The sequence below is a fragment of the Aplosporella prunicola genome (genome assembly GCF_010093885.1).
Source record: "Aplosporella prunicola CBS 121167 unplaced genomic scaffold K452scaffold_19, whole genome shotgun sequence".
NCBI classification, from domain to species: domain Eukaryota; kingdom Fungi; phylum Ascomycota; class Dothideomycetes; order Botryosphaeriales; family Aplosporellaceae; genus Aplosporella; species Aplosporella prunicola.
This window is the reverse complement of record NW_022983547.1, coordinates 479,902-501,476: the sequence shown is the minus strand read 5'-3', so window position 1 is coordinate 501,476 and position 21,575 is coordinate 479,902. Positions and strand designations below refer to the sequence as shown.

General features: G+C 56.5%; 11 protein-coding genes across 11 annotated transcripts; 5 read left to right on the top strand and 6 right to left on the bottom strand.

Moving 5' to 3' along the window:
* Nucleotides 1-287: 287 nt before the first annotated feature.
* On the top strand, nt 288-2,114 carry K452DRAFT_231825 (uncharacterized protein; the record flags this gene model as incomplete). The annotated part of the gene is made up of 2 exons (XM_033537190.1): nt 288-1,992; nt 2,035-2,114. The coding sequence occupies 2 exons, from the start codon at nt 288-290 to the stop codon at nt 2,112-2,114; spliced, it is 1,785 nt and encodes a 594-aa protein (XP_033395384.1).
* Nucleotides 2,115-4,089: 1,975 nt separating this feature from the next.
* On the bottom strand, nt 4,090-6,237 carry K452DRAFT_300206 (uncharacterized protein; the record flags this gene model as incomplete). The annotated part of the gene is made up of 2 exons (XM_033542306.1): nt 4,090-5,411; nt 5,475-6,237. The coding sequence occupies 2 exons, from the start codon at nt 6,235-6,237 to the stop codon at nt 4,090-4,092; spliced, it is 2,085 nt and encodes a 694-aa protein (XP_033395383.1).
* A 218-nt stretch (nt 6,238-6,455) lies between these two features.
* K452DRAFT_289666 (uncharacterized protein) lies at nt 6,456-7,532 on the top strand. The gene has a single exon (XM_033540868.1). The coding sequence runs from the start codon at nt 6,613-6,615 to the stop codon at nt 7,060-7,062; it is 450 nt and encodes a 149-aa protein (XP_033395382.1). The 5' UTR covers nt 6,456-6,612; the 3' UTR covers nt 7,063-7,532.
* Nucleotides 7,533-9,217: 1,685 nt separating this feature from the next.
* On the bottom strand, nt 9,218-10,893 carry K452DRAFT_289662 (glycoside hydrolase family 5 protein). The gene is made up of 2 exons (XM_033540867.1): nt 10,297-10,893; nt 9,218-10,147 (listed from the first exon to the last, which is right to left on the bottom strand). The coding sequence occupies exons 1-2, from the start codon at nt 10,766-10,768 to the stop codon at nt 9,261-9,263; spliced, it is 1,359 nt and encodes a 452-aa protein (XP_033395381.1). The 5' UTR covers nt 10,769-10,893; the 3' UTR covers nt 9,218-9,260.
* Nucleotides 10,894-11,073: 180 nt separating this feature from the next.
* On the bottom strand, nt 11,074-13,935 carry K452DRAFT_320297 (uncharacterized protein). The gene is made up of 3 exons (XM_033544308.1): nt 13,729-13,935; nt 13,200-13,676; nt 11,074-13,143 (listed from the first exon to the last, which is right to left on the bottom strand). Exons 1-3 carry the CDS (start codon nt 13,753-13,755, stop codon nt 11,362-11,364), a joined length of 2,286 nt encoding a protein of 761 aa, XP_033395380.1. The 5' UTR covers nt 13,756-13,935; the 3' UTR covers nt 11,074-11,361.
* Nucleotides 13,876-14,284, bottom strand: K452DRAFT_63855 (uncharacterized protein). Its single transcript, XM_033546948.1, has one exon. It carries the CDS (start codon nt 14,205-14,207, stop codon nt 13,911-13,913), a length of 297 nt encoding a protein of 98 aa, XP_033395379.1. The 5' UTR covers nt 14,208-14,284; the 3' UTR covers nt 13,876-13,910.
* K452DRAFT_289659 (uncharacterized protein) lies at nt 14,152-15,747 on the top strand. Its single transcript, XM_033540866.1, has 4 exons — nt 14,152-14,254; nt 14,308-14,333; nt 14,506-14,924; nt 14,981-15,747. The coding sequence occupies exons 1-4, from the start codon at nt 14,229-14,231 to the stop codon at nt 15,308-15,310; spliced, it is 801 nt and encodes a 266-aa protein (XP_033395378.1). The 5' UTR covers nt 14,152-14,228; the 3' UTR covers nt 15,311-15,747.
* A 965-nt stretch (nt 15,748-16,712) lies between these two features.
* Nucleotides 16,713-17,697, top strand: K452DRAFT_275129 (uncharacterized protein). The gene is made up of 4 exons (XM_033539221.1): nt 16,713-16,783; nt 16,842-16,903; nt 16,960-17,064; nt 17,127-17,697. Exons 1-4 carry the CDS (start codon nt 16,747-16,749, stop codon nt 17,370-17,372), a joined length of 450 nt encoding a protein of 149 aa, XP_033395377.1. The 5' UTR covers nt 16,713-16,746; the 3' UTR covers nt 17,373-17,697.
* Nucleotides 17,523-18,018, top strand: K452DRAFT_63796 (uncharacterized protein). The gene has a single exon (XM_033546946.1). The coding sequence runs from the start codon at nt 17,624-17,626 to the stop codon at nt 17,936-17,938; it is 315 nt and encodes a 104-aa protein (XP_033395376.1). The 5' UTR covers nt 17,523-17,623; the 3' UTR covers nt 17,939-18,018.
* A 1-nt stretch (nt 18,019) lies between these two features.
* Nucleotides 18,020-18,798, bottom strand: K452DRAFT_63797 (uncharacterized protein). Its single transcript, XM_033546947.1, has one exon. It carries the CDS (start codon nt 18,586-18,588, stop codon nt 18,121-18,123), a length of 468 nt encoding a protein of 155 aa, XP_033395375.1. The 5' UTR covers nt 18,589-18,798; the 3' UTR covers nt 18,020-18,120.
* Nucleotides 18,671-19,587, bottom strand: K452DRAFT_231898 (uncharacterized protein; the record flags this gene model as incomplete). The annotated part of the gene is made up of 3 exons (XM_033537193.1): nt 18,671-18,758; nt 18,880-19,292; nt 19,408-19,587. 3 exons carry the CDS (start codon nt 19,585-19,587, stop codon nt 18,671-18,673), a joined length of 681 nt encoding a protein of 226 aa, XP_033395374.1.
* Between the last annotated feature and the right edge of the window lie 1,988 nt (nt 19,588-21,575).

The window sequence follows — 21,575 nt, the reverse complement described above, 5'->3', positions numbered from 1 at the left end:
GGCGGGCGGACAGACCGACAAGAAAGGAGAATTGAAGTACAAGAAGGTATGTAGTAGAATTGGAAGTCAATGGATGATTTTCGCGCGACTCATGACGTGCCAGAGTCCAAGCTCTGTTGGCAGTGCAGATCATCCGCGAGGTTCGATTGGGCCTTGTCCAAACCCCAGATTCCTTGTCCCTTCGATTTCCGCAACCGCGCCACACCAGACCAGCCGCAGACTAGTCTCCCGAGTATCCCAATATGGCGGAAAAGCCGCTGCCCGCCCTGCCTGTGCAGGCCTACACCATGACCACGCCATTCCCCTACACCTTTTACTCGTGTCCCTGCGTCGACACGTCCAGCCCGGCCGCCAGCACGCTGCGCGAGAAGCGCGCGTCGCAGTACTCCAGCCGCGGCGAGGAGGAAGAGCGCACCTTTGACCCGCGTTCGCCGCGCGCCGACTACTCGCTGTACCCGCTGGAGCACCTGCTGTACTGCGAGGACTGCCACCAGATCCGCTGTCCGCGCTGCGTGAGCGAGGAAGTCATCACCTGGTTCTGCCCCAGCTGTCTGTTCGAGGTGCCCAGCAGCAACATCCGCAGCGATGGCAACCGCTGCATGCGCAGCTGCTACAACTGCCCCGTCTGCACCTCGCCCATGGTCGTCAACTCGCTCGACTCGGACAACGAGAAGCACCTGCGCCTGGGCGAGGATGGCGAGGCCGTCCAGCCCCCCGGCCCCTTTTACCTCTCCTGCCCTTACTGCCAGTGGAGCACGCTGGAGACGGGCGTCGAGTTCGAGAAGCCCAACAACATCTCGGCCCAGCTGGCGCGCCTGCAGAACGGCGGCAAGGCCGTGTCGACGCTAAAGGAGCGGGAAAAGGCGCGCGACAAGCGCAAGGACGCCGAGGAGAACGGCAAGAAGCTCGACTCGGAGGACGACGCCGATGACGACCAGCCATTGGATCACGACATGCGCTTCTCCAACATCAATGCCTACTACAAGTCCCAGCTGCAGTCGGACACTAACACGGGGCCGTACGGTGGCGGCGACTACGGCTACGGCTACGGCAACCCCACCGCCCTGTCCCGCATCATGAGCCTGTACAGCAGCACGGGCGGCAAGAAGGCCAAGAAAGACAAGCCCACGGCCATGCGGGAAGCGTACGGCAGCGACGAGGGCGTAAAAGTGTACGACCCGACGGACGAGGAAGACGCCATCATGCGGATGCGAGCAGGCGGGTGGGAGGGGACAGTGAGCTTCGAGCAGCGCCAAACGCAACAGCACGACGACGCACGCTTCACGTCGGAGCTGCGGCCGGTGCCGACACTGCTGCGCACGAAGCGGGCCAAGCGGTGCCGCACCTGCCGCCACATTCTCGCGCGGCCCGAGACAAAGGTCTCGTCGTCGCGCTACAAGATCAAGCTGCTCGCGCTCAACAACATCCCCCACATCACGCTGCGCGCCCTCCCCATTGTCTCGAACCCCGTGCCCGGCTCGCCGCTGCCCTCGGCCCAGCTGCCCTTCGACTACAACAAGCTGCAGCCCTTCATGGCCATTCCGTTCTTACTCACCATCCGGAACCCGCTCTTCGACCCCATCAAAGTGCACCTCGCGACCCCGGCCCTCACGCCCGGCCGCATCGCCAGCAAAGTCACAGTGCTGTGCCCGGAGTTCGAAGTCGGCGCCAACACGGACGTCTGGGACGAAGCGCTAACGGGGAGCACGACGACGGCGCAACGGCGGGCGCAACCCGCATCCAGCGTCGACCTCGGCGCCATAAACCCCAGCACGCAAGCCGAAGCCGGCAAAGTGTGGGAGCGGGGCCGCAACTGGACGAGCGTCGTGCTCGAAGTCGTGCCCGACCGCGCCGAGGACGCCGAGCTCGACGGCGGCCTCGACGCCGACGAAGACATCCTCGAGATCCCCGTCTTCGTGCGCATCGAGTACGAGACGGACGCCGCGGCCGAGGAGGTGCGCGATCGCGGCGAGCGCGACCGCGCTGCTGGCGGTGGCGCGGGGGGCGCCGGCGCCGCCGGCAAGGAGAATAGAGACGGCCGCGTTACCCGCGAGGAGGCCTTCTGGTGCGTCCTTGGTGCTGGCAGGATCGGGACGTTGCCGAAGCTGGGTTGAGCGTGAGGGGCGTGGGCTGTGCTGTGCTGGGCTGTACTGTGCTGTGGTGGCTGTTATGGGGAGGAGGTAGGTAGGGAGGTAGGGAGGCAGTGAGTGGCTGATATACCCGTCCGTCCGATCGACCGACCGCCCGCGAAGCTGTCTCTGCCTATCTATCTCTCTTTGGCATGCGTCCGCTGCTCGCGCAGTACGACTGCTTACTAGCTGCTGCTGCTGCTGCTGCTGCTGCTGCTGCTGCTGCTGCTGCTGCTGTTGTTGTTGTTGCAAACGGGCGCCCCGGACCTGGGCCTGGCATCGCGGTCTACATACGTAAGCACGCGCTACGTGAGGAGCGGGGCGGGGCAGGGCGACGCCTGCCTAACTAAAAACGCGCGGCTGCTGGGCCGACTGTGGAGCGCGGGGTGTGTGTATGTTGGGTTTGCGGAAGTGAGCTTGCTAGGTAGCTAGATAGCTAGATAGCTGGACGCGAGGAGGTCAGGGCGAGGAAGGGGACGGCTGTATGGTGGGGGAGGGAAAGGAGACAAGCCAGCCGACCAGCTAGCTCGAGAAGCGAGGCTCGTCGAGGCTGCTGCCGCTGCTGGGGGGTTTAGGTGATATGATGTTTGTACGTACTGCTTGCTTACCTCGTTACGAATACGATGGAATCACGATTTACTGCCTAGACGGCACGGAAAGCATGAGAGTGAGCGAGTGAGTGAGTGCACTATTAACTGGTTGAATGAAAACGGGTATTATTTGCGTGCAGGCGCTACATACGATACCTGTACTTAGACACATACATACGTAAGAAGCAGCCAGCACCAGCGCCACCGGGCCGTAAATCCGATACTTAACCTATCCTACGTAGTGCATAGACTAGCATAGCACAGAGACGAGAAAAGTAAAATAAGAAGAAGAAGAAGAAGAAGAGAGAAGAAGAGACAAGAACGAAAATACGAACGAAAGAAAGGAACAACCACAAATGAAAAAGCTAAAAAACAGAAAAAAGAAAACGGCAAAAAAGAGGAAGACTCTATGTATCAGTCTCGCGGGTATATCTGTGTAGAATGTGGTGTCTGTCTGTCATGTCCGTCCGTGGCGAAGGCAATGTCCTCGTTGAACCGCCCCGTTCCCTTCCGTTGGTCCCTCGCCCGTTATGGTGCCCGTCTGTCCTGCGCGTGCTAGTCCAGGTATGAGAGAGAGCAAAAGCAAGCGCACACAACCGTCTCGAGAAGCGTGTTGCGCACAAGTGTGTATCTGTAGATGTGCATATGTGATATGATGGGTGTGCCTCCCATTACTCGAGAACAAGTGTAGGTAGGTGGTAATGATATATCAAGAGAAAAGATAAAGAAAACAACACAAACGGATGATCAACGACGATGGAAGATGATATAAGAGAGCCGAGAAACGAGAGAGACATAGCAGATAAGAAAAAAGGACAGGAAAAAAAAAACTAAAGCTAGATATGAACAATGCGAAGAAATTGAGATTGAGAATAATAATAGGCTATCTAGGTGCGCTGCACCAGAGAATAGTCTCTGAAAAAATAACAAATATATGGCTGTCCACCAAAAAAAATGTCCCCTGACCAAATTAGACCGCTGTGAGAAACCCCGCCCCAACTACCTGCTGACAAAGAAGACTTTTTGCGCGCGCACGACCCGGCTACAGGGAACAATGTAATCGCCGGTCAAAGAAAACGGAGAGAAAACGGGGGTGTAGGAGAACGGAAGAGTGGGATATGCGGGATGTATGAAGAAAAGATGGCAGAAGTCGAAGAAAAATCCGCAGATGACTCCGTGCTCGTGGTAGAAGAATGAAGAACGAAGAACGAAGAACGACGAAAATGAAAACACCAGCGATGGAAGACCCTAGACTCTTCCTGGCGTTGTGTACATCACCATGAAAGTCGCAAGGGTAAAAGCGGACAAAGTGAAAAAATAAAAAGAACAGAAAATCACAAATGGTCGCCACATTCTGCATGCATGCATCATCACCTTGAGCGTGCAATGGGCGTGCCTGCGAGGATCTCAACGCCTTCGATGCCATAGCCGAAATCCAGCAGCAGCGCCCTGCCGTCCTGGCTCGTCGCCACGACACGGCGATAGTCGCTCTTAGCGCTGAGGATCCAGCTTGTGGTCCAGTTATCGTAGACGGAGATCTCTTCAGCAGTGTCGTAGTGATATATGCGGATGCTCTGGTCATATGACCCTGACACGACGCGCTTGTTCGGCGTGTCCAGGAACAGCGACCGCACCAGCCCGTTGTGCCCTGTGAACTTCTTGACAACGTTGCCCGTGCTGATGTCGAACTTGTAGACCGTCTGGTCGTTACCTCCGGCCAGCACGTACTTGGCATCGTCGCTGAACTCCACAGCTGCGAGACCGCGGTCCCCGCTGCGGAGCTCGCGCACGAACAGCCGCTTCTCCAGATCCCAGATCATGGCCGTGCCGTCGCCGCTAGCCGACACCAGCAGGTTGCCCCGCATCTGGATGGCGTTCACCGGGCCAGTGTGCCCGCGCAGTTGCTTGAGCAGCTCACCCGTGTGCCGCGACCAGATGCAAATCGAGTTGTCCTTGCTGCACGAGATGATGTAGCGGTTGTCAAAGCACACGTCGAGCACACCGGCCTGATGCGCGTGGAGGTGCCACAGGGGTTCCCAGGTCTTGACGTTCCAGACGATGCAAGTGCTGTCCGAGGACCCGGTGACCATAATTTCATCATCAAACTGCAGGCAAAGAATACTGGCGGAATGGTAGTAGGCGGGTTCATGGTAGATGGCATTGCCCTCTGGGGTGCCGTTGAGAGAAGGAATGTTGCTCTGAGTATATTGCCTCTTTGTCTCCAAAGGAGCAGGTGTGTTAGCGACGGGCCGCGCCTGCGGGCCGCCGATGACCTTGAGACACCGGTATGTTTTAAGGTCCCACACTCGGATCGTGCGATCACGCGACCCCGTGATGATCTTCTCCTCGTCAAACTGACAACAGTACACGCTGTCAGTGTGACCGTTGAAGTAAATGGCCGCGGGATGCGACGAAAGCCAGCGTCGCTCAATCGTCTTGCGAATGCGGTACATGCTCTTCCAGTCCTGGCCAGGAGTAATCAGGCCGGCACCGACGCCGCCCATCTGAAGCGGTGGCGGGTCCACATGGATTCTTTGCTCAAATCTCCGGTTGAAGATCTCACGCCAGACGTGTCGGGACGAAGCCGTGGCATGCCAAGGCTTGCTCACGCGCTCGCAGCTAGCAAGGGACGCGGCATCGAGGAAGGAAAACACGTGCTCTGTCAGCTCACGCGGAAGGATGGACACAAAGTCTGGCGCCATTTCGTCAGCTCGACGATGTAAAACATGGGTTCGGAGTTCGGTTATGTACTGACCTTTCCTGATTGGCTGCGGTGACAGGAGGGGACCTTGGTCGTCACCAATGACGCTGTCTGTCTCGGAGATGCCGGCATTCGACATCTTCGACAAGCTCCTCGAGAGATAGACACCGGTGCCGTTCAGGGCAGAGTTGAACTGAGAAGCAGAGTCGCGAGCGGCCTGGCCGCCTTCATAGTTGATGTACGGGGGGAACGCGAGACCAGGCGGCGGCACGGGATTCCAGCGATCGTTCGCGGGCCCCGAAACAGCGGGCCGTCTGAACTTTGGCTTGGACCTGCGAGCGCTGGCCCATCGCCTAAGAGTGCCGGGTTGTTTGACCTGCTGCGACGAGCTGGACGAGGCGGCGTGCGAAGCCGAGGATTCGGCCAGATCGAGTTCGTGGGGTAGCGACGGCGACATGGTCTCTGCGCGGCGGGCCTGCGAGGGCATGGTGTTGGCAGGCGGCATCGACGAGCGCGACGAGGCGCTCCTCACCAATTCCTTGACCGACTGGATGGCGAGCTCCAGATTCTGCAGAGTTGAGGCGCGACGGCTGTGGGTCTGGGGATCGTGGGAGAGCTTGGCCTCTTTCTCAGCAGTGGCATGGTGGCTGCTGCGCCATGAGCCCACGTCGGCGTCGGAGTCGAGGGAGCCGAAGACCTGGCTCTGGGTGCGCTTGGGCGGACGGGGCAGCGTGGGGGCGGTCGCGTCGTGGCTTTCGAGAGCGGCGTGCGATGTCTTTGGTCGGAAGGAAAGGGTGGAGCGGCGGCGCTGGACCATGGTGCACGCGCGGCAAGCAGCAGCTGGAAAGGAACTTGGTAGATGCGAAGGGAGCGACGGGACGACGGAGTATGACGGAATAGAAACAGCAGCGGAGCGGACCCGGTCGACGACAGCGGGTGGAGCGGGCGGGCGGGCGACAGAAACGAGCGTGGACCCACGAGCTGCGCGAGGGAAGAGATGTCTTTATGACCAAGGGCGGGCTGCGATGGAAGATGGTTCGTAGATCGCTTGGTCAGCCCAGGCCAGCAATCTGCGACGGGCGGACCTTAGGGCCCCTATCCGCAACCAGGCCCGGCCTTTTTTATTTTTTACTACTGTAGCAGCCCTGCTCTCGCCACTCCAGCCAGGCCTTCCCTCCGCGGTCCGACTGCCATGGCTCCAACTGTCCCCATACCCGCGCCCTACCGCGCCTTCTTCCTCTACATTGAGCCCGTCAGCGCCCTCGTCGGCGCCTACTACGCCCACTTTCTGCCCTCGACATACCTGCAGCTGACGCACCGCGCCTCAGCTCCCGCTTCAGCTGCTGCCCTGCCCACGGCCACGCAAATCGCCCTCAGCCAGCTGGCCAACCTCTATCTGCTGTTTGCCATCAACGAGGCCCTGGTCCTGCGCGCCACCGCCAGTCTGCGCGTCTGGAGGACCCTCCTCTTCGGGCTGCTGCTAGCCGACCTCGGCCACCTGTACTCCGTTTCCGCCTTGGGCCCCGCCGTCTATTGGGACGTCAAGAGCTGGAATGCAATAGACTGGGGCAACGTAGCCTTTGTTTATCTCGGAGCCACCATGCGGCTGGCATTTTTCTGCGGCATTGGCTTCGCGCGCTAGACATGTGAGCGGGGCGTGGCATTCGGCGCACGCGTAGAGAGCTCTAGAGTACTTCTCACCTTCGATCTCACTGTTCCATGGCGGCACGCGAGTACTCGTACGAGTAGGAGTAGAGTAAGTAGGTCGAGAAGGTGTGAGCGTCGGACACTAGCAACCTGATTGGATGAATCAAAGCCTGCCCTGAATGGAGAGGGTGGAAAAAAGGTCAAGGTGCATCTACGTAAGATAGACTAAGCATCCTCCAACCACGGTACCAAAGTTCACTCGCTGCTCCGGAACCCCTGTCGGGGCGCGCGCGTGCGGAAGGATGGAAGGCGGGGAGGAACTGGAGAAATCCCGAGTCGTCCGACCCAAGACCGTCTGATTTCGTCGCAGCAAACTTTCTCGCCACTGTCCCACCAACCACCACCACCACCTCCTCCACCACGATGGCCAGGTTTGGGATCAGAGTTTGCCGGCGGGCAGTCCGGTTGCCGGCGATGCCGCTCCGCCTGTGCCAGCATGGACGGACGGGAAGAGACGGATCGGATCCCCCGTTCCTGCCAAGGATTTCTTTTCCAGAACACTGCCTAATGCAGCCGGCTGAGGCAAATTCCGGAACCGAGGTTGCAAAAGGACGACATCATCAAGTCACGGATTCCCTTCGGAATTTCTTAGCGTCTCGTTACTCCGTCGAGTTACATCAGCGTCTCCTCACCTCCTGTCACCCGCCATCACGAGAGCTGTTCCCTGGCTGGAATTCCAGGGCGAGCTGAGCATCCAAACGTGGTCTTGATCTCCGCCGCTACTCATTGGCGGTGAAAGACCTAGATTCATTCCCCAAGCAAGGGATTGCATTGCGTTCACGTGCCCATACTTCTACGGCTGAGGCTCTTTTCATGTCACATGCCTCATTTGGACTAACCACCGTGTTGCCGCAATTAAGGTACCTACTTTATTTCAACCGTTCTAGATTGCCCTGGCCATTCTCTAGAGTACGAGTACAGTGTGCTCCATTAAAAAAGTGGATTCAAGCACACCCGCTAATTCCTCGTGTGAATGTGAGTCCCATAGGCAGCCAAAAAAACGGTAATGGAACGGTAAGTTTAGAATAAGAAACCCATCAGAATGCGTTCCAAAAATGCGTATTACCTATTTCTTAGCTCGACGCTAGCAACCGCATATAAAAGTAGGGTGAGCAGCGCTCAGTGCTCGTCGCTTTCGTCTAAAGGTCGTCTGATGGCAATGTGGACGATACATTCATCATTGGCGCAGTCGAAATGGCATTCTGGCTTGCTCGGCCTCAACACTTGGCAGATGCTTCCATGGCACCGTCAAGGCTTGTCTTCATATATTTTCTATTTCCTGCACGGCCTCACCTCATAGTGTGTAATACGCAGATATAAAAAAGACATTCGTCTCATCACCACGCATGCAAATCGGCACTCACAAACCGCGCATCTCAATAATCCCAGCGCCACTCATTAACCAAGCGCTCATCTCTCGAGCTCGCACAATGAACGTGCCTTGGGTAGGCAAGCACACAGACACAGCGAAAGAGCAAAGGAAAGCTAGCACGCCCAGCAGCCATGATCAGCTCTTAATTTGCCCAACCAATACTGACGCCACGACCACGACCATGCTCCCGCACGCTCACCCGTCACCGTCACAGCCCGCCCGCCGCGTCCCAGAAATCAGCCACCCCCTTGCGCAACCCCTGCTCAAACTCCCACACACAAGCCCCGCCCATGCCGCTCTCCAGCACCCGGCGCCGCACCCACAGCTCCACGCTCCCGATCTTATCGCCCCCGACCGCCGCGGCGCCGCCTATGGCCTCCACTGCTCCGAGCGCCCCGCTTCCGCGCATCCCGAAGAACGCGCCCGCGTCCGCGTACCCCAGCTCCCAGCCCGCGTCGTAGCGCCAGTGCTCGAATGGCGTTGCCTGCTGCTGCGCGTCCCAGAAGGAGCGGTGCGCGCTTGAGGCGGCTTGCAGGCGTGCGGAGCGCGCGTCTTGCGCTTGTGCGAGCCGCGCTTGCACGTCTGAGGCGCTGAGGGTTGAGGGCCATGGGCAGGTTATCGCAGCGCGCGTGGTGCAGGACTTGAAGCCCCATTCGCCGCCGGGCATCCAGTTCTGCGTGGGCGTGTTAGCGGAGTGATTGGGTCGGCGAGGTATATGTGTAGGAAGGAAAGGATGGGATGGGGTAGAGTATAGGTGGTGGTTAGCTCGCTGACAAACTTACCATCTTGTACGTCCAGAAGAAGCTGCCCAACGCGCGCTTTTGGTATCGCTCACACTGTGCCTGGCCAAACAAGCGCACAAGGTCATCGCGCTCTTCATCGCCTTTCCTGGCCCAACTATCATCGGTCAAAACGCAGCTGTACTCTCCGACAATGGCGGCGACCGCGCCCTTCTTCAGCACATTGCCCTCATGGGCGTCGAGCTGGCCCAGTTTCCCTCGCGCCTCGGCCGCAATCCCCCGCGGGCTCTTCTGCTTGTCCTGCTCCGAAAACGCCCAGTACAGATGCGTATCGACGACGACAGGCGCGGGCGCCGTGCTGACGAACACGCTGTTCCGGCGCGCACACCACGCCGCGCACTTCTCGAGGTTCCAGGCGTCGGAGACGTAGACGGGGATGCTGTTGTCTATGGCATGGATGGCGGCGACGACAGCCTCGTACCACTCGTAGAGGCCCTGCGCCTCCCACTCGGCCTCATTGCAGACCTGGAGGCCAGCAACGCCATCACCGAAGCCCAACTGGGCGCCCTCTCCCTCGCCGTCGCAGTCGCCCTTGCTGCCGTGGCAAGAGTCGCTGATCTCGCGCGCGATGAACTCGAGACACCGCTGGCTGAGGTTGCGGCAGTGCGTCGAGCACCAGTGCTCGGCCTCGCCGGAGTTGGTGCCGCTGTGGTCGCACTTGTTGGCCCCGCCGGGGAGGCCGTGAAAGTCGACGAGGGTACCGATGCCCCGCGCCCGCGCCCGCTGCGTCAGCTGCTTCACTGACGCCCAGCAGTTCTGGTACACGCTGGCGTAGGGCTCGAAGGGCGTGTTTTCGCTGAACTGCTCGCCCAGCGTGAAATAACCGATCGGGAGGCGGATCGTTGTGCCTGGATGGTGTTAGTGGGAGAGGTGGTGTGGAGGGCTGGGTATGAGAATTGTGAGGTTGATAGGTCTGTGCTATGTGTTGGGACCAGAGCGAGTGGTGTTTTGATAGTTCACAGGGTGCTGACTGAATAACCGTAATTATTAGACTTACAATGTGCAACCTCGGCCAACCAATCCAGATCCTTGTCCGTCAATGCATTTGCCCAATGCACCTCAAACTTCCTCTGCGTCTCCTCGATACCAATCGCCTGAACACTGGCCTTGACGGCCGCCAGCTCGCTGCTCTTATTATCCGGGCAGCCCTCCGGGAACATGGAGGGGAAGAGCCATTTTTCCAGCACGTAGACGGCCCCGAGGTTGCAACCGTGGTGGTACCGGTAGCGAAGAACGTCAAGCGGGGTTGGTGGTTGCACTGCAGACGGCTGATCTTCGTGCGACGTTATGGGTGTCTGCTTGTGCTGATGCTCATGTTGATGCTCGTGCTGATGCTCGTGCTGATGCTGATGCTTGTTGTGGCCTGGGGCATGCACCGGAAAGCCATGGCTGTTGGCACTGTTGTCTTTCAGCTCGTCCACCAACTTGTTGAGCTTGGACTTGGCTTTGTTGAGGTATTTGTCCATCATCCTGTAAGATAAGCTTAGGTAGATGAGTTAAAGATAGCAATCTGATATTCAAAAAGCACAAGTGTTAAGTCTGAGGAGAGCTGCGCTGTAAGGCTGATATCTCAATAATAAGTATTGATCAAGCGGTGGGCGGGCAGGCGAGGATAGCAAAATCAAAGGTTGAGTTTATATATATGTACGAAACGAAGTTTATCTTCGCATGAGGGGAAACTGAACCTGTTTCCGTCACATCCGTCTCTGGTCCCGGCCGTTAAACGTTGATCGGGACGAAGTGACGTTGACGTGCTTCCGAAAAGCATGTTGCTGCGGCTGTGTACAGGGATCGTCGTTTCCTCAGCCTCGGGCAATTCACATGAGCATTTTAAGACGCTAGGGTGATGGCATCGTCGATCATGAAGTTACGCGGACTTTCGTAGGGCGATAACATACTTCCCGTTGCCCATATGGAAGCATTCTCGGCGAGCCGCAACCCTCTGTCACCATCTCGGACCAAGCAACCCACAAGCCAAACCACAGGCTCCAAGCATGCTCTTACTAACCATGCCAAACGCCTCGCTCGGATAACGAAGATATGAATAATTGTAAACCTCAAACTACTGCATCTCCACCTCCATCATTTCCTGCATTGCGTGTGGGTCCTGCGGTCTGCTGGGACTGGGACTTCGTCTGCCAGTGGACATGCTTGCAAAGCCCACAGTCAAATTATGGTCTCCGCTCATAGAGCTTTCGTTTGGCTTGAACTGTCTTGCAGTCACACTTCCCGTGTTGGGGTTAGCGGTTTCGATACCATTCAAGGCTGGCGCTCCGGGTTCTCGTTGAGAGTAGGACACGGAGGCACCTGTCCCTGGAACGTTCATTTCCTCGTCTTTGCGTCCGAACGCCTCGGCCCACCACCTTACCGATCCAGGTTTGACTTTAGGGAAGAGGATGCGTTCTTTCCCTTGGATTCTGTCATCTACGGTGGCGTCATACTTTTCGTTCATGAACATCTTCTTCCGCGCAATAAAAAAGTCCCAAACGCTTTGCGTCCGTTCATAGGCTTTACTCTCTACGCGCTCCTTCTCGTTGTCGAAGAGGAAAGTGCCGTATTGGCAGGAGTAGAGATGGTATAACAGACGCCGCAAGAACCGTTCGTTGAACTCGAACCTCGTTGGGTTTTGTTGCAGAAGTTGATACGTAGCGTCCAGGAACTGGTGGAAGACGGGACTGACTTCGTCTGTTTTTGTGGTATGAGCCTTTTCGACCGTATGTCTTGTGGTGTTCGTCCTAGAGCTCCCCGCAGGAGAATCAGACTTCACTTCATTGTCCGAGTCGACAAGCGATTCTCTACTCTCAGTCTTCCGGTTTCCAAAAAAGCCTTTGGCACTGAGCAATGCATTCTCGAATGCGTTACTACCGCCTGGAGGGGCGTTTGGATCATTGCCCCCTATGCGTTCGTTCTCAACCTCAAACCACCTTTCGCTGTTCAAATGACCAGAGCGCAGGCGGAATTGATGCCCAAACGAAAGCCAGTCCTTTTCAATGAGAACCATATAACCCTCCAGTGTGCGGTAGTAAGGATCAAGGCATATCTGAGCGAGCGCACTCAGCTGGCTTGTCCGGTCCCATCCATCAGAGCAGTGAATGAGAACATGTGAGTGGTTTACAGCGATGTGGTACGCTATGGTCCTCGCTCCATCTAAGATGCCGTTGATGTGACTCAACCACCCACTGTTTATGAGTTCACGCTGCACTGGTGGCAATGGCGTGGTGTCCGTATTCTTCAATGCATCCACCACCCTTTGCAGAGATTTTCGCATAACATGGATGTTAGCGATTCCGAGGAATACCTTGGTCGCGTTCCTGTAATGAGCCATGTCTTCCGAACCTTTGCCGATGACCGAGTTCGCGGCAGAATTGATAAACGGCCGGGCATCTACAATGAGGTTGACCTGTTGCGCACCGTACTTTCTTTGCTCTGCTTGATCGGGCGAACTAGCAGCTCTTTCCACAATCTGATCTTCGGTAGCCATGCCTTCAACAACGAACGAAGAATCGCCGCTTGTCGCGGGAAGGTTGTCTGAACTTCTGTTCGGAGTTGTGCTGGGAACCGGCGTATCAGATGGAGATGGCTGGTTTGAATCTGTTATGTCGATCTCGCCGTTTGGTTTCGATGTCGCAAAGATCGCAGCGATGAGCTTTTCATCTTGCGGGTTTCGCTTTCGCTGAATGCCAGGGAGTGGCTGGGAGCTCCTGGTTATCGAGCAATTGTTGATAGGATGTAGGTAAACCAGCGCAGGTATCCTGTGACGTGAGCGGAAGTCTCGCGCATATTTCAGCGTCATGTCTGAGATGACGGACGGCACCGCCATCACGGCGGGATACGTCGCACAATACTGGTCGCCACATGTCAGCGCAACGCCCAGTGCCTGATTATCAACGAAAACCATACCTGGTAGTCATGGTTGATATCCGATAGCCTCCAACCTTTATCGGGGTCCTTTGCGCTAATGCCCATGCGCTTGAATTCCCGTCTCGGGTCGTACAGCTGCCAGCCAGAGACTGCCCGCTCCGGTTCCGGAGATCGATAGGTGAACGCATATAGATTCTCTATGCTCCCCAGCTTGCAGGTCAAGCAGCGTATAGTGTCGTAAACGTCCCGGCCCTCGTTCTCTCTGCGGAAATGCAGAGAGATGAAAGTGAAGTCGCGACACTGGATCCGGATCTCGGGCGGGGTATGGCTTACGGGCGGTGCCGGCCTGTAATTGCATCGCGATATCATCGGATAGGCAATCCACATCTCACGAGGTCGCGCCGGCTTGTCGGTAGGCTGCGGGGTGTCATGGTATTTGAAGACAAGGTGGTGGAGTTGGAGGTGAAGCGTGCCGTCGACGCTGCGTCCAGTTCTATACAGCTTGACATCTTCCACCTGCGCGACTGTCAACGACATCTGCGAGACTCGAGTTGGCTTGGGCGCATACCCTGGACACTCGAATTCTGCTGTCCATGGTGGTGACGATGCGCGCTACAGCCGCAACCCCGCGACATCCACGATGGTGGGAGAACGGGTTGAGGGCGTCGCGCGTGCGATAGCGAAGGTTAGAGGTGGCCCCGAATTCAAGAGAAAAGCGAATTCCACAAGATCCTGGGGGCGCGGCAAACTTCAGGCCCCGGCAAGCGTGTGGTGGGTGGACGGAATGACAGCATCGCGCGGGCAATCTTCGCCGGGGGGCTTGACGTGTGATACGGATTGCCGTATCCTTCCTAGGACGCAATAGGAAGGGTGACGCGGCTGCAAACACGGCAAACAACGTGCGCCCTCGGCTAAACCCCGGCTTCGTCTGGCGCACACGAAAGCCGCCGCATCTCCACCCAAAATTGATCTCGACGCCGACGACCACCACACGACGACAACGCCGACACCCACCCCTCTTGATTCTACCCGACGCCGTAGAATCATACTCAGTCCTCGACCATTAAAATGGCTGCTACTCACGGTGCCGCTATGTAAGCCTCGCGAGACACCCCACCCGCCGTGACGACTCGCTAACGAAATACAGCTCCAAGAGGAGAAAGTTCGTAGCTGGTACGGTCCACCCCTTCGATCACATCGCGTCGCATTCTTGGCAATTGGGCATTTTCGGGCGTCGCCGGTCAATCAAGGACGTGCGCTGAAGAGGGGGAACGGCGGCGCTCGAAAATCCACGCCATCGCAATTTATTCGAAGAGGGGCAGTAAAGGGCTGACACGCGCTGCAGATGGTGTGTTCTACGCCGAGCTGAACGAGTTCTTCCAGCGTGAGCTCGCTGAGGAGGGTTACTCCGGTGTCGAGGTCCGCGTCACGCCCACCGTTACCGACATCATCATCAGGGCCACCCACACCCAGGAGGTTCTGGGCGAGCAGGGCCGCCGCATCCGCGAGCTCACCTCGCTCATCCAGAAGCGCTTCAAGTTCCCCGAGAACTCTGTCTCGCTCTACGCCGCCAAGGTTTCCAACCGTGGTCTGTCCGCCGTCGCTCAGTGCGAGTCCCTCCGCTACAAGCTCCTCAACGGTCTTGCCGTCAGGAGGGCATGCTACGGTGTCCTGCGCTTCATCATGGAGTCCGGCGCCAAGGGTTGCGAGGTTGTCGTCTCCGGCAAGCTGAGGGCCGCTCGTGCCAAGTCCATGAAGTTCACCGTACGTTGATAAATCTTCCATTTGGCGCTTTGAATCCTCAACTGACACGTTTAAAGGACGGTTTCATGATCCACTCCGGTCAGCCCGCCAAGGACTTCATCGACACCGCCACCCGCCACGTTCTCCTCCGCCAGGGTGTCCTTGGTATTAAGGTCAAGATCATGCGCGGCTCTGACCCTGAGGGCAAGGCCGGCCCCCAGAAGTCCCTTCCTGACTCCGTCACCATCATCGAGCCCAAGGAGGAGCAGCCCATCGTCCAGCCCATGTCCCAGGACTACGGCGCCAAGGCTCTCGCCGCCCAGCAGGCCGCTGAGCAGCAGAGGCTGGCCGAGCAGGCCGAGCAGCAGGGTGAGGAGACCCCCGCGGAGGCTTTCCAGCAGGAGTAAGCGCTCCTGTAGGAGGACCGGGTGGTCAGTAGATGCCGGTGGTCGGGCTTGTTTTGCATCATATTCACGACGTTTTTGGTCACGGAGTCAATTTGCTTGTTACGTGTAAGCTCAAAAAAATTAGAGCTTTCTTCGACTTACGGACTGAGAGGGTGAATGGATCGAACGTTCAAGAAAAGATATTTCCCCAGCAAGCAAATGAAAAGTGCTTGAGACTCCATGATGCTCTCCTCCCTCGAATCTGCATGACATCAAGCTGGGCTTCTGAGACAAGTGATTATGGACTGCAGTAGCTACTGCAATTGATTGACCCTTATTTTGGGCCATGAACTATAGACCATGACGCGCTTAGTCGCGTCGTGCTTAAGTACCTTACCTAGCATAGGCAACTGACGTACCAAAACTACATAAATATCTAATGACATGATATCCCCATCCGAGCGCCTCTCCCCGATATCACAGACGCAATGTCAAACGGACAAAGCACTACGCATTGAGCTTTAATGCTGGAAGCTCGGTGCCTGTTGCAACGCGCGTAGACTCTCTCGCCGTAGCTCAACACAGATTATAACGTCCTCCCACTCTCCGTGTGTGTGCCGCGGTCCCACTTCAGTCTCACAAATATTTATTCGCTGCTTCCCCCTCTTCCCAGCCCTCCTCCCATTTCAGCGGCGCTAGAACGCCGTTAACAGGCCCGCCACTATCGCGGATGCCCGCCTAGGCCGAGCAAAACAAACCTCAGCCCTCCGATATTCTATCAGCGGCCGAGTGCGGCATTTCGAGGAGCAAGGAGCGCTATGCCGCGGGGTTGTAATGAGTTTGCTTGATACAGATGGTAGTGGAAAGGCTAGCAAAGGGAAGTTACGAATTTGTGCGAAGAAGTAGAGAAAACTGCCTATATAAGAGCGGAGACGAATGAGGGATAGGGTGAGGGAAGAACTAATTTCATAGCAGCGGGAGGCGATTCGCGGATTGAGGCCGTAAGGTTCACCAGAGATCAGGTACTGTAGTAGCTAACACGCCAAGGGCAAATGTTCAACATTCACAATACACATATACAAACCCATGGCGGGTCAAAAGATTTCAGTCTAAATGAGCAGAAAAAACTTACACCGTTACTACCATACATGATCATGAAAAGAGGTGATATAACCTGCACGCTTCTTTAGAAAAGGAGCAGACTAATGCCGACCCGTCCGATTGCCAAGTCAGACTATCTGTATAAACACATGTGAAAAGTACCCCAGATTCCAGCAACAAAAGCTGTATGCGAGTCATGCGGTTGCTAACCTCGGAGATACAAGATTGGAGTTTGAGTCATGCCACGCTGACATAATGCGCGCGCGCACATTCGCTTAGCGAGAAATCTGAACGACAACTTTCGCGGCCAGGCCTAGGGATTCTCAGGACAACCTCGACAACTAACAGCAGTCACCATGCCTACCAGACTCAGCAACACGAGGAAGCACCGCGGTAAGCCACCACGGCTCCATTGGAAACAGCGACCAGGAAACTGATCGCAGCAACGCAGGCCATGTCTCCGCCGGTCACGGTCGTATCGGAAAGCACAGGAAGCACCCGGGTGGTCGTGGTGTAAGAATTCCCCAGGCGCACTGTGGACCGGAGCAGCTTGCTAACGGAGTATACAGATGGCCGGTGGTCAGCACCACCACCGCACCAACGTCGACAAGTACCACCCCGGTTACTTCGGTAAGGTTGGTATGAGGTACTTCCACAAGACCCAGCAGCAGTTCGTAAGTCCACCCCGACCCTAAAACCACACCCTCGGAGGGCTCGTTATTCACAACCGCTACAGTGGAAGCCCGTCGTCAACCTCGACAAGCTCTGGTCCCTCGTCCCCTCCGAGCAGCGCGAGCAGTACCTTGCCGCCAAGTCCGCGGACAAGGCTCCCGTCCTCGACCTCACCACCCTCGGCTACTCCAAGGTTCTTGGCAAGGGCCGCATCCCCGAGGTGCCCATCATCGTCCGCGCCCGCTACGTCTCCAAGGAGGCCGAGCGCAAGATCAAGGAGGCCGGTGGTGTTGTCCAGCTCACCGCTTAGACGATGACAACAAAATCCACAAAGACCGCTCCGGTGTTGGGAATCTGAAAAATGGAACTTCAAAATCGATACCACTATGGGCATGGCACGGGTATAGGGTCCGCTTAGCCGCGTTTGACTCTTGCAGCGTGGTGGCTGAGGAATGGCTTCGTTACGATCATAGAATGAGAATACGACCATTCCTGAACAAACCAGTTTGAGGACGCCCTGTCAGTAAGTGGGTTCCCGCGGTCCGAGGGACGCTCTCGAGGATGTTCTTTTCCTTGATGCTGCTTCGGCGGCTTCGGAGCTCTGACGATCGCAGGCGCCCGCTGGTTGGTAGAGGAGCTGTCGGCGCGTGCGTGAACCTGCTTGATGCTTTTGTGATACTAACATGCTTGTACCGCAGCTTGTGCTCGAGGCATTGCCTCTGGAATGTCTCGTATGATGTCCAAGGACAGCAAATGCAGCTAAATATTGGACTCATTGACCTGGACCGTATCTGCTACCGCAGCTCATGCCCGAGGCAAGCCCTCAGACATCCGTCGCACGAAACAAATATGCCAAAGGACGAGATATGCAGCTAACCTTTGCTATCACAAAGGCAGGTCGTGAGAACCTTCCACCGTACTCCATAAAGCAGAAAATTCAAACCACAACATCACGAGTCTAACCGAAGCATGCGCTGCGTGAAGTCGTGCAACCGACACTCTAATTATGTATGTCTTCCCAGTGTAAAGCCATCGTATATCTCGACCCATAGTCCCCATTACGATGAGTGCCCCGCATTCCGCCAGGCACAGCAAGGCTGTCGCAGATGCCTCCTATGCTTGCATGTTCCATTTCCGATGCCAGTGTTGCATGCGGCTTCGAGGTCCTGCTGTGCTCGTCGCGGCGCGGCCACGTACATATCTGTTCCGCATAGTGGCTCCAGCAATGGGCGTGTTGTGTTGTGTTCGGGTCCGTCGTTCCTATACGCAAAAACCCCGTCCCAAAACGTCCATCTAGTCGCAAGACGCAAGCCCGTCTTAAACGACAAGCAAGCGGGCAAGCCAAAGAAAGCTGGAGCAGGGTGTCTGGCCAGCAGACAAAGAGAGAAAGAAAGAGAGAGATAGAGACAGAGAGAAGGCGTATAGAGCATGAAAACCAAAGCAGCGTAATGGTTACTAGGAAAGAAAAATGTAGACGCGAACCAACTGTACAGAAACATACGTAAACCCGCAAACGCCGCGTCCATGGAAAGTCATAAAGCTCTTCAGGCTTGCTTGCTCGCTTGCTTGCTTATCTGAGCTAGGTAGCTAGCTGGCAGCGACACGCCTTCACCTGAACTTGCTCACTATGACCGCGACGATAAGCAGCACCAGCACCGTGATAATCGCTATCGTGATTATGCGATTCGTAGCCATTCTGCGCGCACCCAGTCAGCAACAATCTCAACAAGAAGCACACCAGCCAAGCCCGCACAGGGAGAAGAGCCTCAGCCAGATCGACAACAGTGGTGATGGTGGTGGTAGTAGGGAAACAGTACCTACGCGCCATGCCGCGCAACGTCTTAATACTGCGATCGGTATACCCCTCACTGGCATGCAGGTTCTGCTGGGTATTGACAATCTGCTCGCGCTGGGTAGCCAAGTCGCCCAGCGTGCTGCGCCCAATATCCTCCGTCTCGAGCGCGATGCGCTGGCTCTCGCGCAAGCGGCCACTGCTGCGCTCGAGCCGGCCCGTGCCCGACAGCAGCTGCTGCCGCTGCTCCTGCTGGTCGTCCGCCGTCGCCGGGTCGTCGCGGTACCGCTTCCCGAAGAGCGCGCGCCGGTCCGTCGACTGCGCTGTTAGCTTGCGCCCCAGCTCGTCGATGTCGTGCTGCACGTTCCGGAACCGCTGGTTGATTTTGTTCTTGGCGGGCCCTGGGATGTTGGGCTTTTCGATCCGCATTTGGTCGATCTGATGAGGACGTGGTGTTAGTCTTTTGGTCTGCTCTGGGGTTGCTTCCTGCTGTCTGCTGCCTGGCTTCCTCTTCGTTTTCTTCTGATATGGCTGCCTGGGTCTGTGCACTTACGAGCTCTCTCGCCTCCTCCAGTGCGCGCTCCGCTTGGCTTATCGCCGCTTTTCTGGGCTCGCCGGACAGCTCGGGGATTTGGTCCAGCTTCTGGGTGAGGTCCGCCTGCACGAGCTTGAGCTCCGCCTCGTAGCTGGCGAAACGCTCCGAGCCGGCCTCGGAATCCAGAATGTCCGCCATCGTGCGTGAATAAAATGCAAATCTATGCCGGAGTTGTGCAAGACAAAGGTTTGGTTGTTGCTGGAAGCCTGGAAATGTGTTTGCGCCGGTTACGATGTCGTCAAAGGATATGGATGGCGGTGATTGGTATATGTGCAGTGGCGTGGCAGTTGTGGAGGCGACGTGCAATCAGACGGGAGGGGCCGGCGGGGTATCTCTGCAAGTGCCGACGTGGTTGGTGGTGGTGATGTCTGATGTCGTGGTGCGGTGACCGCCAGCTACACGCTCTCCGCCCGCTCGCTCCGCGGCGGAGCAGGCCGTTCTTGGCTTGGCATCGGAACCTGTCCGCGTCGATCATTCATCATGTTTCCACCACACACAACCGACAACTGACTTGCCATAGTGTTGGTTGAGTTGATGGGTGTTAGACACTGGGCTGACACATAGGCTGGTAGTTTGGCTTTCATAACCGTGTTCGTTGCTACTACCTATTGATGTATAAACCTATATTCGTCGCCTACCATAATGTCAGAATCTCCAAGCTGCCGCATTTATTTACTCAAAAAACAAGCAGCTATTGTTGGTAAAATCTTGGTACTGCAGGTCATCCCGATATGCTGCTAGATGGGCTTCGCAAGCTCCAACATCGATGTAAAATCCGCGCAGCGAATTAAAGAAGTGCCAACAAGCTAGCCATACGGAGTACTTCAACCCAGCCATAACCCAGAAATAGACGGGCGAGATCAGACCCGCAAAGTGTGGCTCGTAGCGTGAGAGTCGGCGTGGAATGTCTCCTTTCTAGCAGGAAAGGTTACATGGCGTTTTCGAGGAGCAGCAGGAGACCGTCTCCTGAGCATGCGGGATGAGGAGGATGCAATGCCGCTCCTGCGGTCAGGCGGTTGAAATGTCTGTGTAGAAGTAAACTAAAAGTAAGTAGCAGGAGTGAACGAGCCTGTGCTGCAAGCCTTTGAAGACTGCGTTCATTCAAGACCCGAAGCATCCAGCGGCAGCGCAAACGGTGACAAACATAGAAACAACGTGAGCGCCGAGAACGCAACTCGGAAGCATTTCTTCAACAAGACACACCCCAGCAGTAGCGGTCGTGCCGAGCTGCGCAACCAGTCAGTGACGCGATCGTATCGATGATGCCGTCGGTCAAGTGCCCCGGTCTAGAACCCCTTGGCGAGGCTTGGAGCCTCCAAACGCCCTCCGTCGCGCACACCTGTGTCATTTCGGCTGCGACGCTGGCTCTCCTACTATACCGGGAATAAATTCATCAACAACGAAGGATCTATTGCACTTGCTTGCTCGCCGTCGTATCAGGAATTAACCCGTCGCGCGTCGTTTTTATTTGGAGGATTTGAAATGGAATTGTAGCGGATCGGCGTAGGATTGCTCTTGCGGGCAAGTGCATGGAACTCGGGTTGCCGGAGTTTTTGCGAGCGCCGTCCGTCCTGCCGCGCTGCCCGGCTGCCGACGTGCCGTCAGACCGTGTGTGTGTGCCGCAAACCGTCGGTCTTGGGTGCTTGGGCAAAGAGCTCGGTGCGCTGCCGATAGTAGTGCGTCGGTAGTGGAGGCGCACGTTTGGTTTCTGGCTGCGGGTACGTTTCGGTAGTCGAGGCTTGTTGTTTGACTTTGGTCAGAGGTCCCAAGCCTATGACAGTGCTCCTGTTTCGTGGCTGGCTCATTTGGTGCGAGACGAAGTTTCTTCCAAACGTCCAAACAGAATAGTGTTACCTTAGCAGCCGTTATTAAGGAACAAGTTACGCTTCAGAAATGACTAAACCGTTGATAGCTATAGGCGGTTTTGCACACTAGGTGCTCTTGCTATGCAGAAGCATCGGGTCGGATATCGGCAAACGACTCTTGTCAGCGAGACAGGTCAACAAAGACATTTGAGTCATTGAATGAATGATTGAGTTACGAAGCAGATGGTGTCCAAATGCCAGAAGAGCAGTGGCGCACGTCATGTCCGGCTCCGAGATATGGCATCTCCTACATCGGAAAAC